The 14416-nt window shown below is 45.3% G+C and overlaps 3 protein-coding genes across 3 annotated transcripts; 2 read left to right on the forward strand and 1 right to left on the reverse strand.

Annotated features, from left to right (window-relative positions):
• Positions 1–155: 155 nt before the first annotated feature.
• EMWEY_00045550 (hypothetical protein) lies at positions 156–3633 on the forward strand (the record flags this gene model as incomplete). Its single annotated transcript, XM_013483027.1, has 7 exons — positions 156–290; positions 486–1295; positions 1575–1731; positions 2531–2622; positions 2802–3005; positions 3145–3211; positions 3515–3633. Coding segments are annotated over 7 exons (1584 nt in total), but the record flags the coding sequence as incomplete, so codon positions are not given.
• Positions 3634–7626: 3993 nt separating this feature from the next.
• Positions 7627–9890, reverse strand: EMWEY_00045560 (hypothetical protein, conserved; the record flags this gene model as incomplete). The annotated part of the gene is made up of 8 exons (XM_013483028.1): positions 7627–7671; positions 7787–7992; positions 8098–8173; positions 8289–8489; positions 8700–8749; positions 8919–9000; positions 9227–9307; positions 9843–9890. The coding sequence occupies 8 exons, from the start codon at positions 9888–9890 to the stop codon at positions 7627–7629; spliced, it is 789 nt and encodes a 262-aa protein (XP_013338482.1).
• Positions 9891–11824: 1934 nt separating this feature from the next.
• EMWEY_00045570 (hypothetical protein, conserved) lies at positions 11825–14103 on the forward strand (the record flags this gene model as incomplete). Its single annotated transcript, XM_013483029.1, has 4 exons — positions 11825–13270; positions 13322–13351; positions 13520–13672; positions 14005–14103. 4 exons carry the CDS (start codon positions 11825–11827, stop codon positions 14101–14103), a joined length of 1728 nt encoding a protein of 575 aa, XP_013338483.1.
• Positions 14104–14416: the final 313 nt, after the last annotated feature.

Genomic DNA, 14416 nt, shown 5'->3' on the forward strand with positions numbered 1-14416 from the left:
ATAATATATATATATATGTAGATATGTAGATATGCATCCATGCATGCATGCATCTGTGGGTGGGTGGGTGGATGATCATCATGGAGTTGATGGGGAGTTGGGGATAGGTTTCTGTTTTTAGGGTTTAGGGTTTAGGGTTTAGGATTTACGTGCAGGTAGCAATTGAAGGAGCATTATCTAGAGGAGCAATAAGAGAGGCATTGGGCAGGGGGCTTCGCCCTGCAGGCGATTTGCTGCCTTGGACCCTAGCGCAAACATTTGTAGATGAAGATATAGGACTCCTAACAGGGGTAAGCAAGCCCTAAACCCTAGACTCTAGACCCTAAAACCATATTTTTCTCGAGGTACATCATTCTTGCAGTAGTCCACAAAGGAGAAGTAGTTTGGGCAGGATAAGATGAACTGCTTCTTGCCTCCGGAAGGAACCCCGACTCCAAAACCCTAAATCCTAAACCCTAATTTAGGGTTTGTGATATGTATCTCAGGCTCGGATTGTAAGGATTGCTGTCCATCCAAGCTTGCAGCGAATGGGGTTCGGGTCTGCTGCACTGCAGCAGCTGATTGATTTTTTTGAGGGGAAGGGAGTGTCTCTTAAGGAGCCTCCTGAGTTTGCTGCCTTTGCCCGCGTAAAAGAGAGACAGCAGCAGCATCAGCAGCAGGGGAATGGGAAAAAGAAACAGAGGGTATCTGCTATGGATATGGATATAGAAGACCTCGATGCAGAGGCAGGAGCATCAGAGGAGGAGACAGAAGAAGAAGAGATGAATAGTAGCGAAGAAGAAGAGGAGACAGAAGAGGAAACACGTGCTGCTTCTTCCTCCAAGAAGCGTAAAAAGGAGAAGAAAAAGTCTAAAAAGCACAAATCAACAGCAGCAGCAGCAGGAGATACGGCAGCAGCAGCAGGAAGTAAAGATCCAGCAGCAGGTGTATCATTACGTGAAGTAACATATGAGCAACTGCAGCAAACAGCAGCAACTCCTCCTCTCCTGTGTCCCTGCAGCAACAGCAAGCCTCCATTCTTTATTGACTATATAGGCTCTGCCTTCGGTCTTACCGAGCAACTGCTGCGCTTCTGGTCACGTAAGGGATTTATTGTTGTATATTTACGTCAGCAGCCTAATGACGTAACAGGGGAGCATAGTTGTATTATGCTGCGCCCTATTACTCCTGCTGCTGCTGCTGCAGCAGCAGCAGCTGCTGCTGCAGCAGCAGGGGAAGAAGATAAAGAAGGAAAGGCTAAGGAAGAAAGAAATCGTCATGGACTTTATGGAGGCATCCGTGCACAAGGAGAGACAGTAAGAGACAATCAGAGCAGCAGCAGACACAAAAAGGAGGCACTTAATAGATAAAGAGACACATAAAAAGAATAAAAAGGAAGAAAGAAAGAAAGAAAGAGACAAAAAGGGAGGGAAAGAAAAATAAATAAGAGACAGGAGACAGTAGTTGCTGCTGGATAGAGGATACAGTTGCCTCCTTTATACGTGCTGGATAACAGACACTTGTATGTGTGTGTGTGTTTGCTGCTGCTGCTGCTGCTGCTGCTGCTGCTTCGGCTTCTGCTGCTGCTGCTGCAGGGAAGAACAGCAGATCCTGAATGGATACAGCTATTTGCTGCTGACTTCCGTCGTCGTTTTATGCAACTATTAGGGGGCCCCTTCAGGCATCTCCCTGTCTCCTTAGCCCTTGCTATTACCTCAGGGGGCCCCCAGGCCTCGCAGGGGGGCCCCCATGGTTCCTCACCGCCTCTTGATGCACAAACAGTGAGCACATCTGCTGCTGCTGCTGCTGCTGCTGCTGCTGCTTCGGTTGGTGCTGCTGCTGTTGCTGCTGCGGCAGCGGTTGGTGTTAGTATAAGTATATTTGTATTGAATATACACATATTTGCATTAAATATAAATATATAACGTAGATAAATAAATACATAAACTAATTAATTAATTAATTAATTAATTAATTAATTAATTAATGTGTATATTTGTTTGCAGCTACTATCCATGATTACTCTACATGATTTACATCGACTAAATCAATATGCAAATCAATTGGCCGATTTACCCTTAATCATGGATTTAATTCCTTTTTTATTTTTTATTTATTTTAGTAAAATTATTCCTTCTTCTTCTTCCTCCTCCTCCTCTTCTTCTTCTTCTTCCTCCTCCTCTTCCTCCTCTTCTTCCTCCTTACATTTATCTTTCTTACAATGTGCTACTTTATTAGCATTAGGAGGACAAAGAAAACTACGTAAGATTACAACGGTCTCCTTTTCTCCCCTTTTCTGTCTCTTTTTCTCCTTTTGTTTGTCTCCTTTTGTCTCCTTTTGTCTCCTCCTGCTCCACTAGGAGACACACAAACACACTCACCTCTAGTAGCCACAATGCTGCATACATGCATGCATGCGTGCATGCATGTATGCATGCAAGCATGTTGCAGCGCGGATGGCATAGGTCACCAAACACTGCCTCTAAACCCTAAAAATCCTAAACCCTAAACCCTAAACCCTAGTTGTATATGTGTGTCTGTTTGTGTGCAGCGGATGAAGTTGCTGAGGAATTTAATGCGCCTGTCCATCAAGTCTTAGCCTTGTTTAATAAAGCAGTTGTTAAATTACACCAATACCTACGTGTAAGGGTTTAGGGTTTAGGGTTTAGGCAGGCTTCCTATTTGTCTCTCTGTCTCCTCCTGTTTGCCTCTTTTCCCTCTCCTTCTGTCCCATCCACTCGTGCATGCATCAACGCATGCATCAATGCATGCGTACATGCGTGCATGCATGAATATGTGTGTGTCTTGATGTATACATTTAGGGTATATTAGAGGCAGAAGAAGAGGCAAAGTTTATGCAGTCATCAACAAGAAGAGTAGCAATTAAACAAGGAGCAGCAGTAGGGCAAGGGGGCCCCCTTGAGTCCCTAGGGGAGGCGCAGCAAGCAGCAGCAGCAGAGGTGCTGCAGCAGCAAACCCTACAGATAAAGAAAATTAAGGAAGCACTAGGCCCTGATGCTATTGAGGTAAGGAAGGGAAAGGAGACACCATGTTGAATGCAAAGGAGACACTTACATATATGTACATAAAATAAATATTATATACATTATATATTATTTATTTATTTACTTATTTTTTTATTTATTTATTTTTTTTTTGCTGCAGAAGTACGGCGTTAGTCAATTTACTGCAGAGGAGATTGCAGGGGCAACAAAAGGTGGTGATTTGTCTGGTAAGAAATGCACTAACTGCCTCCTTTTTTACTTATTTATTTATTTTATTTATTTATTTTATTTATTTACTTTATTTATTTTTGTGTCTCCTTTATTAATTATCTCATTTATGTAGGCTTTCTTTTCCTGCTGCTTTTATTGTGTCTCCTTTTGTTTATGCATGCAACTTTTGGGGCTTTTATGATTGCTGCATATTTACACACACACACACACACACACACACACACACACACACACCCAAAAACCCCCATTACGTTGTAGGGTTTAGTGTTTAGGGGATTGTTTATGTTTGTCTCCTTTAGGGTGTATATCTCTTCCTAAGAAGGCACCACCAACTACTAATACAAATAATAAGCAAACAGACAGCGGCAATTCGCATAAAAAAAACAAACATAAAAAATATAAAAATCTTTCCTTTTAAAGCCCCAAAAGAAGGGGGCATCAACTTTGGGGCTTTGCATGCAGCGCATGCATGCAATGCATGCATGCAATAAACATGCATGCATGCAAGGGTGTCTTCGTGCACTCTTCTTTTGTCTTTTTATTTACAGACAGTTTTCTATATCTAATCCGATTTATAAAGTAATTATATCCTCGCAAGACACCCCACAAGTATAAATAGACAAGTAAATATATTTAATTACATTTATACAATTATAATTATATTTATGGTTATATTTATTAATATCTAAGCCTAAAATAGCACTGGGGTACCACTAGGTATTATAATCCTCTGTACCTATCAGCTACACTGACACCAATAAATGGCATTAAATATCCTTTAAACAAAAGTACTTATCCATAGAAAGATATTTAATTGAGGAATACGAAAAAAAAAGACTATTTACTCGTCCTCTCCCTCCTTTCCCCCCTTCTAAGGTGGGGGTCACTCGCTCCTTCACCCCATCAGCAGCCAGATACACAAGGGAAGTTTTTGCATTTTCTCTATATATATTGCATTAAATAAATAAAGTACAGTTATTTTAATATACGTTACTCCTTTTTAACGAAAAGATCGCAAGAAGACCACAAGATGAACCATTGTACTGCTCATGCACTACTTGTAGTGCACAGAATGAGCGTTTGTGGGGGTAATGCAGCATAAAGTTGCTTTTTATTTTATGGATATTTATTTAATTTAAGTTTATAGCAAAAAGTACTCTTATTCTTTAAATATTCAAATAAATGAGCGTTTAGTTGCTCGTGGTTTGCCGTGTCTACGCGAGTCAGTAACCCCCCACTAGATAGCGGCTAGGTATTTACGTACATCGTTTATCTAAAATTGATTCCTTTTAATTTATTATTTAGGATTTATTAGTAAATATTAATTATTAAGTATATTTGCTTAATGATCCACTAAGAAGGCTAGCATAGGCCAATGGGGGGCCCCCTTACCTGCTGGGGCCCTCCCGCGTGTGCTGTTGCTGTCGGGTACTGGTTGCTTCGGTGTGGGGCCATATTCTGCAGTAAAAAGTGAGTTTATTCGTGGTTTTCTTCTTGATTTTCTTATTATTTACTGTTTTAATTGTCCGTTTGCCTTTATATCCGTCCAATATCCCTTGGGGGCCCCGTGTGAGCATCGAGAGGGGCCCCTGAGGGCCCAAGATTGGATTCTTGCTTTTATTGTTCGCCTTCTTCTCTTATTATTTTTATCTTTTTTGCAAGGGGCCCCCTCTTGTACCCATTTGGGGCCCCTGTGTATATTTTTCTTTTTTTTCTTTTTCCTCCCTAAGGGGTGGCAGTGGCCCCCCCAACCACCCATATAGGGCCCCCTTTATTTCCCCAGTATTTTTTTCTCTTAAGGGTGGTGTTTCCAAAGAAGAATAAATAAAGATATTTTTATTTATATATATATTTATATATATATTTATATAAATATAAATAGATTAAATGCGATGGCAACGGTATCTGTAGAGGTGGCGTATGTATTATTCTTTGTGAGTTTATTTGGTTTTTCTTTGTGTATATTTTATAGTGCTCGTCATGTATCTCTTGATGGTTTATTATCTCCTGGTTTATGGTTACTAAGTGCAAGAGGGGAGATAGGTTGGGGGTCATTAGGTTTATCCCTTTATGCCTCCTTTATGGGTAATTGGGTACTATATTTACCTGCATTAGCAGGTAGTTACTATGGATGGGCAGGAGTAATAGGTTATTCATTAAGTAGTTGTCTTCCTTATATATTATTATTAATTATTTCTCCTTATATATGTAATAAAAAAATAATAAATAAAAAAGGATTAATAACTTATTGTAGTTGTGATTATTTAGATGATAGATTGGGTACATTAGCAAGAAGTATATCTGCATGCATATCTATATCTATGATGTTTTTATCCCTTTCCTCTGAATTAACTACTATAGGTCTATCTATTTCTTCCTTAGCAGATAAAGGATTTTCTTTACCTTGTGCTGTTTTATTTGTTGCCTTTGTTCCTCTTATTTATGTAGGTATAGGGGGAGTAACATGTAGTATTATTAGTGATGTAGCACAAGCCCTTGTTATAGTTGCCTTATTTATACCCTTAATGTTATATTTATTATTATGTTTTGCTGGTCCCGATACAACAACAACAGCAGCAGCAGCAGCAGTAGCAGCAGCAGCAGCAGGAGATACATCTGCTGCTGTTGGTGCAGCAGCAGATCTTGGTTCCTCTATTACAGCAGCAGCAGTACTTATCCTATCTATATGGCCTACCTTCCTATGCGACCAAGGAATATGGCAAAGATTATGGGCAAGTAGATCCATAGAGGATATGCAATTAGGTTTGCTGCTAGCAGCATTCTTAGCAGGTGCCTCCGTGCTGCTATTTGGTGCAGCGGGTAGTGCATGCATACCATTAAGAGAACAAATATATAAAGGAGGATCTTTATTCTCTTTTGCTGCAACTTATTTACCACAAGGATGGACAGCATTATTATGTGTCCTTGCTGTTGCATGCGTTACCTCTAGTGTAGATACATACCAAGTAGCGGCGGTGTCTGTTATAGGCAGAGAAATAGAGAGAAGAAATTCATCATTTAATTGGGCACGTCTTGCTATGTTATTAATAAATATACCAGCAATTATTATTGCTGTATTACAATTATCCCTTATGCGTCTATTTATGGCGGCTAACTTCCTTTGTGCTATTTTATCCGGTCCTTTTCTTCTATCTATACACCCTAAGGTTAATAATTGGGGATTTATTGGTGGATTAATTACTTCTACTATTGGGTTGCTGCTGTGCGCAATTGCTGCTGCAGCATCAGCAGGAGAATCCTTCTCCTTTGCTTTCTTTGTACCTGATGATATTTCTTCTCTTCCTTATCTTGTTGCATTCATTGTTGCTCCTCTTGCTGGTGCAGCAGGTACTGCTCTTTTTAGTTTCTTGGATATTTACCTCGGCAGACGCAAGGCAGCAGCAAAAACAGCCGCAGCAAAAACAACAGCAGCAACGGCAGCAGCAGCAGCGGATAAGCCCTTCTCCGACGCCGCACACCCTGATGAACTACAACAATCGCAAACTCGCGTACAAACCAAAGAAAACTCAAGACAGGACGACCCAAACAACTGCAGCAGCAACAACAGAAATTTATGCAGCAGCAACAGCAATTTGTGCAGCAGCAGCAGCAGCAGCAGCAGTTGCCAGGTCTTGCAACCCCCCAGCAGCAACGAACCGGAAGCCCAAGTGGCGGCAAATATGGTTTGAAGCCCTCTTCCTACCACTACGCATGTATGCAAGGAAAATGCATGCATGAGTGAATGCGTGCATGCGTGCATGCATGCATGCATGTGGGATGCGTGCATCGTAAAGCAGGCTGTCTCTGTTGCTGCAGCTAATACGCTGCATGTACAGCCAACGAGCAGTCTGTTTGTCGCTATGCTATGCGATGTGTAGCTGCATGCAAGGGGAGAAACCTAATGCTTAAGGGGTTATCTTTATCTGTCTTTGGGGCTGTCCATCCCCATTATTAAATAGCCCCACCTTGCCCCCGCTGGCCATGGTGGCCGCTGTGCATGCGCTAACTTGCTATTTGAATACATTGCATGCATGCGCTTGAGCTGTACAGACAACTTATTTTTTTTTTAAAGAACCATCAGTGGGCATTTACTTACTGTCGAGTTCAAAAAAATGCACGCATGCGTTTTATGCATGCATGCATGCATGCTTTTTATGCATGTGTGCGTGTGTTTTATGCATGTGTGCATGCGTTTTACGCATGCACACATGCGTGCACGAGCTGTTGTGCATACATGTTTAATGGCTCTTTGCTGACTGGTAGGCATAGTTTAAACTTAAAAGAGGCAGTTGCACTTATAATAGGATAGTAGGAGAACACAGGAAAATATCCACAGCTGCGGTGTCTTGACAGCTTAAGAAGGGAGACAGACTGCAGCAGGAGAGCAGCAGGAAAGAAGAAGACGTCATTATCATAGACCTAGGCGTTTTCTTATTTTATGCATGCTATACAATACCTAAGGAAAAAGACAGCAACACAGTACACATATACAGACATGTGCCATATGTGACTGCGTGCACGGTTGTGCATGAATGCATGCAAATGCCCCAGTGCCTGTATTAGTGTCTTACCGATGCCCCCAAGCCCGCAGAGACAGCGTTCTTGAGGCTGCACTTAAGGGTGGGTCCAAACACCAACTGCTGTAGGCCCAGTCGCAGGGCGTTTGCACTGGGGGGCCCCACAACAGGCTGCCCACCAGCTGGGATGGGGCCCCCGCGGGGCCTCTCTAAAGGCCTACAGAAAAAACCCGAGAAGCTCCTTAGGGGATGGTGGGAGACTGCATGCAAACAAATACCCTTGTGGAGACAAGAAGTCTATTGCAGGAAGAATAACAGCAGTACACACACTAAACTAGGGTTTATGGTTTAGGGCTTGTTCTTACCAGCCTCTGCTCTCTGACGAAGAGACAGAGGAAGGGGCTCATAAAGAGCAGCTAGAGCAGCAGGTGATCTGTCTTGCTGCACACGCAAAAGCCCACCTAAACCCTAAACCCTAAAGCCCAAACCCTACACCCTAGCCTTCAGGGCAATCTGCAAGGTGTTGCTGCCACAGTATGAGCTCTTAGGGGTTTACCCGGACGCGAATGCGACGGAGTTGTAGGGGCCCCCATAGTGCATGCGGGTTCTGGAGGGCTCTCTGTAACAACGGGCCCTCCCCAAGAACAGAGGGCTCCCCAGTACACAGGGGGCCCCCCTCCACCTCCAAGTGAACAGAAGGGATCTCCGATAAAAGCGGGAGGTAAATTGAGCACAAGGCGTCTCCTTGGCCATTAACCTGAGCAAAAGGAGACACCTATCAACAAGATGTGCTGTCTGCATGCAAGACAGGACCTTCTAGCCGGTCACGAGGTTCTTGGGGGCCCCTGCAAGCGTCGCCAGGTACTCCTAAGGGGCCCCTCAGTCTTTAATATAGCTCGCAAGGAGTATAAGAATAGGGATTAGCAGCAGAGCACAAACTTGTCTGCTGTGGTGCATAGGCACCTACAATTGCCTTAGCCTTGTTTGGATCCTCAGCAAAGAGTACCCTAAAGTCTCCTGTAGGGACAGCAGCACAAAGGCGGCACATGGGGGCACCACAGGTTCGTTAGGAGGTTTGTGCCTTGGGGCCCCTATGAGTCCCTCTAGGGGCCCTCAGAGTCCCTCCAGAGGCTCCCTGGGGGAACTCAACGTGCCCTTAGGGATGCTCTTAGGGGGCCCCTCTTACCTCTGTAGGAAAGGGAGACAATTTCCTTAAGGAGACACTCTAGTGTAACCTCCTCAGGCAGCAGCAACAGGGCTAGTCGCAGCTGCATGCAGCAACAAGATACCCAAACCCTAAACCCTAAACCCTAAACCCTTAACCCTGAACAACAGACTCTAAAGTCTAACGTTCAAGTCATCAGACACAATACAATAGATACAGACAGCAATAAGATAAAGAAAGAAGGAAAAGGAGACATAAAGATATAAACGGAGACAGTAAAAAAGGAGGCGACAATAGAAAAGGAGGCAGTCTCCTTTTTGTTAACTTACTGCATTACGTCTATTCGTCTCCAACGCGTCGTCAAATTCTTTTCTTCTCTCTGCGGTGTCTCCCCACCAACTGATAGATACCTGCATATACACCGTATTTACCTTAATATTATATATATAATTTATTTATTTATATTTAGTTGTGTCCTTATATTCATATTTGTATCTGTATCCCTCTTTATATTTGTATCAATACTTGTATTTATATTTATATTTATATTTATATTTATATTTATATTTATATTTATATTTATATTATATTTATATATATATTGATATTGATATTGATATTTTTATTGATATTGATATTGATATTGATATTTATATTGATATTGATATTGATATTGATATTTATATTTATATTTATATTTATATTTATATTTGTATTTATATTGTACATTTTATTGCATTATTATAAATATAAATCATTAATATATAAATAAATACACCATCTAATTAGGGCACGCATATGCATAAACATAAAATACACATATATACATAAAATGGGGAGAAAGGAAGAGAAATAACGTAGAGGGTACAACTACGGTATCGGCTGGGGGATGGGGCCGTGTTGAGGGCCCCACTCTAGTGGTGTGGGCCCCCTCGTGTCGCTCACAGGCTTCTGCATGCGGCCAGCCATATACATGTGGGGCCAATACTTCATGTCCAATAAGACAGACTCTGTGCTTGTTACGCCATACTTGCACAACTGCAGCAAATGCAGCAGCAACAGATTATGCAGCAGCTTGTGCTGGTGCTGTTGCTTCTATTCCTGCTGCTGCAGCAATTATAGGACTGCAACAGCAGCGGCAGAAAGAACAGCAATCCAACATCTCACTGAGGCAACTCTACGACGGCAACAACGAACCCACCACTACCAGCAGCAGCAGTAACAACAGCAGCAGCAACACCATATGCAGCAAGAAGAGCTTAATATAAACTGGTAGCAACTGTAACACTGCATGCATGCACGCGACGAACCTTGGGGCAGTCGAGGCCAGTGGGGACTCTGCAGTTGAAGAGTACATGCACCCCTGAGGCCCTTGTTAGCAGCAAAACCCCTTTTGCTGCTGTTTGGGGGCCCCCAAAAGAAGATAAACACCCAAAAAGAGACGAATAATGATGCATATTTTCCTTTAAATTTGCTTCATGCCACTGCAGCAGCTGCTGCTGCGGCACCAGCAGCAGCAGATCCCCCATGGGGGGTTTGCTGCTGCTGGTTGGAATTGAAGAAGCCCCTGGCACATCTGGGTGCTCTTGCTGCGAGCGGCTCCCCGTCATCCCCAAAGGTGCCTCCCCATGAGCCCCCTTAGTGACTCCTTGAGGCGCCCCCTGGGAGGCCCCCTGGGGGGCCCCCGTGGGACCCCCCTCCTGTTTCCACTGAGGGAAGAAATTGGAGCCGTAACAAATGCAACACTCCACAGGGGGTACATTTAACTGAAAAGGAATCCGCGGGGGTTGCAATGAGTTCTGCTGTTCTATGTTCTCCCCCCCGTCACTAGCTGCAGCAGACATGGGGGCCCACTTCTTGATGTTCTCCTCTCACGTTACAGTCTACAGGGGTCCCTACATCCATGTACGGCCTCAGAGGCCCCCCAAGGGCGGGGCCCTTGGAGGGTACCTCTGGGATCAGGAGCAGGCAACTGAGGGCCCCCAGGTGCCGCTGAGTACGATGCGCGTAGGGGGGGTCCCCGGGAGAGTTGCTGTTTGTTGTCACTGGTGTAAAGATAAATACATCTAAAGGCTCAGATCAACAAATAAGGGGCCCTCATGCCCATACACTGCATTGAAGTACCTTCTCACTGCCGACGGGGCCCCCCTGCGGCTGTAAGGCACACTGGGTCTTTGCTTGCTTGCATGTATTTGTTAGTTAAAAGAGGGTAGCTTTATAGAAATAAAGATATTATTGAGTGTCAACTAAGAATTATAAGATAGAGGCAACGTGTTTATGCTTAAAGCGCCCTTTTTGCTTCTCCCCCTGCCACTGCAGCAGCAGTAGCAGCAGCAGCAGCTGCTGTTGCAGGGTCTGCCTGGCGTGTGTCGTCACCAATAAGTGCCTGTCTGTTTGTCGGCGCCTCTTCTTTCATGTTTTTCTTTCGTTTGTTTAGTTGTTTTATTACTCTAAACTCTCTACCGCTGATCAACTAGAGAGTGCTGGGGCCAGCAGACGATACCCTGCTGCTGCTGCTGCTGGTGAGTTGCGCTCTTAGGCAGCCTGTCTCCGTCCTTCGCAACTAACTCACCCTCTGTATCTCCTTTCAAGACATTGTGTCTCCGCAGCACATCTTACCCCTGTTCTCTCTCCCCCTTTTTAAACCCCTTCGATCGCAGCGAAACTGGCAGCGCAGCAGGAACAGCAGCAGGAGCCGAGCAGCTTCCGTGGCAGCAACAGCAGCAACAGCAGCAACAGCAGCAACGTTAACAGCAGCCAAGTCTTTTGCATTTGTATGTTCTGATCTAAGGAATACCCCAACAAAGTGTGTTGTATAACTAGGTCTTCTTCTCATGTTGCCTGCATTAGCAGCAGTTGTCTCTCCGTTAGCAACACAACTCTTACCTCTTAAGGACCAGCAGCAGCAGCAGCAGCAGCAGCGGAAGATGGGGATCGTCTCTGCAGAATCTGTCCCTGAGGCCATCCTCTCAGTTGCAGAGAAATCCCTCAGCCCTCAGCCGCTGTTCTTTGGTTTATCAGGGCCGCAGTTATCTCGCATAGCTCGTGAGGTGTACGTACACCTAAGAAATAACGGCAAGCATACTCTTGCACAACAGGCAAAAGTACTTGTTGACCCTGATGCTATAGCCAAGGCGCTGCAGCAGCTGCAGCAGCAGTCGCAACTCAACCACCAGCAGCAGCTCCAGCAACAGCCGCCGCAGCAGCAGCAACAGCAGCAGCATCATGCAGGACCTTGTACTGCAACATCCTGCCCTTGCTGCATGCACAGAGCTGCCCTCTTGGGGCATCATGGGGGGCCTATCCAGCCACAGATCCTCCCGGTTGTGGTACCGCAGCAACAGCCTATGTGGCAAGTTCAGCTGCCGCTGCAGCTGCAGCAGCAGCAGCAGCCGCTGCAGCAGCAGTCTTGCACTCAACCGCACCACAAACAGCACCCGCAGCTTCCCCACGAGTGTGAATCTCACACACAACATCTACACCAGCAGCAGCAGCAGCATCCCCAGCAGCAGCAGCGCTCGGAGCAGCTGCAGCAACACCCGGCACAACCACAACAAGTGCAGGGAGAGGTGCAGCAGGAGCAGCAGCAGGAGCAGCAGCAGGTGCAGCCTAAATCACGGAAGGCATGCGTAGCCCGTCTGTTATTTGCGATAATAGCAGCAAAGTTGGCGAGGGATGCCATGGAGAATCTAAGCGGCAGCAGCAGCAGCAGCAGCAGCGACCGTCTAGCTTATACTGCCGATCCTTCTGAAGGAGGCATGGGATCTGTCTCAGTTGAAGGTCTTGCTGCTGCACTGTCTCCTGAGAGGGGATTCTTTGCAGGTCTTCCTAAGGATTTGCTGCAATCGCTGCAGCGTGTTATTTCTGCTGCAGTTGACGGCATCAATGCAGCAGTAGGTGCAGCAGGGTATGCTCCATTAACTTCTCAAGGGGGCCCCCGAGGGGGACCCACAGAGGGCTCCGAGGGGTTACTAGATGGCCCAGCTGTAGAGCTCCCCCCTCTATATAACTCTAAGGCAGAACAAGGAGGGACAGAGCTCAGTATACACGAGAAGTATGCAGGAGAATTAATACAAAAACTTATTAACTTAAAGAATGCAAGAGGAACGGAGTCCTTAAAGCTGAAGGGAGCAACAGCAACCAGGCAGCAGCAGCAGGAACAGGAACAGCAACAGCAGCAGCAGCAGGAACAGGAACAGCAGCATAGGCAATGGGAGGGGGAACAGCATAAGGTGCAGGTTACCGGTAGAGAGCACCTACAGACACAGCAGCAGCAGCAGCAACGGCAGCAGCACCACCACCACCAAAATCGCCGTGCTAGTGTGATACCACGGCCGGATGATGACGAGAAGGCTCTTGACGAAGAATTCAAAGTATGCTTAGGGCTTAGGGTTTAGGGTTTAGGGTTTATGTGCTTGTAGCAGGTTGCGTCAGTCTCCTGTCCTTGTGTCATGGTATGTCTCCTTGTTTATTTCTTCTTTTATTTGTCTCTTTTATTCCCTTAAGGAGGCAGATTATGCTGAGGGGTACATAGATGTCTCTCCTATTAGTAAGGAGACAGTTGCCTGTTCTATGTATATTATATATAAGGTGTCTCCTTTTTATGATGTCTGTCTCCTTAGGGATATATTCGTGCTGCAGAGCAGCACAAGGGGGCAAACGTGCTCTCTATAGAGCAGCAGCTCGCCTTCTATGGTTTATATAAGAGAGCTACTGCTGGCCTCTGTCCCTCTAAACAGCCGTCGCGCTTCAACTTACGCGAATATAAGAAATGGGTAAGCAGCTAGCTAGCTAGCTAGCTAGCCAGCCAGTAGCTATTTAGGAGCTGAGAAGGTAGCTAGCTAGTAGCTACCTAGTAGCTACCTAGTAGCTAGCTGCCTACCTCTCTGCCACATGCCTCCCACCCCCGCCACTCTTAATCCAAGTTGTTTACTTGGCTAACTGGCAACGATTGTGGCTAGCTGCCAAGCTCACTACGCAGATCCATAGCTAGTTAGTTGCATGGCTAGCCAGCTACCCACGAAATGGCTTGAACAAGGTGTACGTATACCGCTGCTGCTGACCCAACTGTGGTCTGCTGCTGCTGTTGCGTGCTGGCTGTCTGCAGGAAGCCTGGAAGGCATGCAACTCGATGTCTGCGTTGGAGGCGAAGAAAGAATATGTAAGAAGGGCCCGCGAGGTTAAGAAGCTGCATGCGCGGCTGTAACCTGCGGTGTACGTACAGTGTACGACGAAACAAACTCTATAAACATATGCCTTTCCCGTTTACTGCTAGAGTAATAACAGGCGCTGCTGCAGCAGCGCTGCTGCAGCAGTGCTGCAGCAAACAGCAACAAGCGTTAGAGGCAGGCCCTCTCTTAGAGCAGCCTTGCTGTCTCCCTGTTCACCGCAGCAGATGGTCCTTATACAGGGACCTTAGCAAAAAGCGACAAACAATTCGTCTCCCTTCCGTTGTTTTCCTTCTCCTATAAAGCCCCTTGCAAGCTGCTGCTGCTGCTGCTATATATATATATATATAT

This window comes from Eimeria maxima, genomic scaffold (assembly GCF_000499605.1).
Source record: "Eimeria maxima Weybridge genomic scaffold, Emw_scaff909, whole genome shotgun sequence".
NCBI lineage: Eukaryota > Apicomplexa > Conoidasida > Eucoccidiorida > Eimeriidae > Eimeria > Eimeria maxima.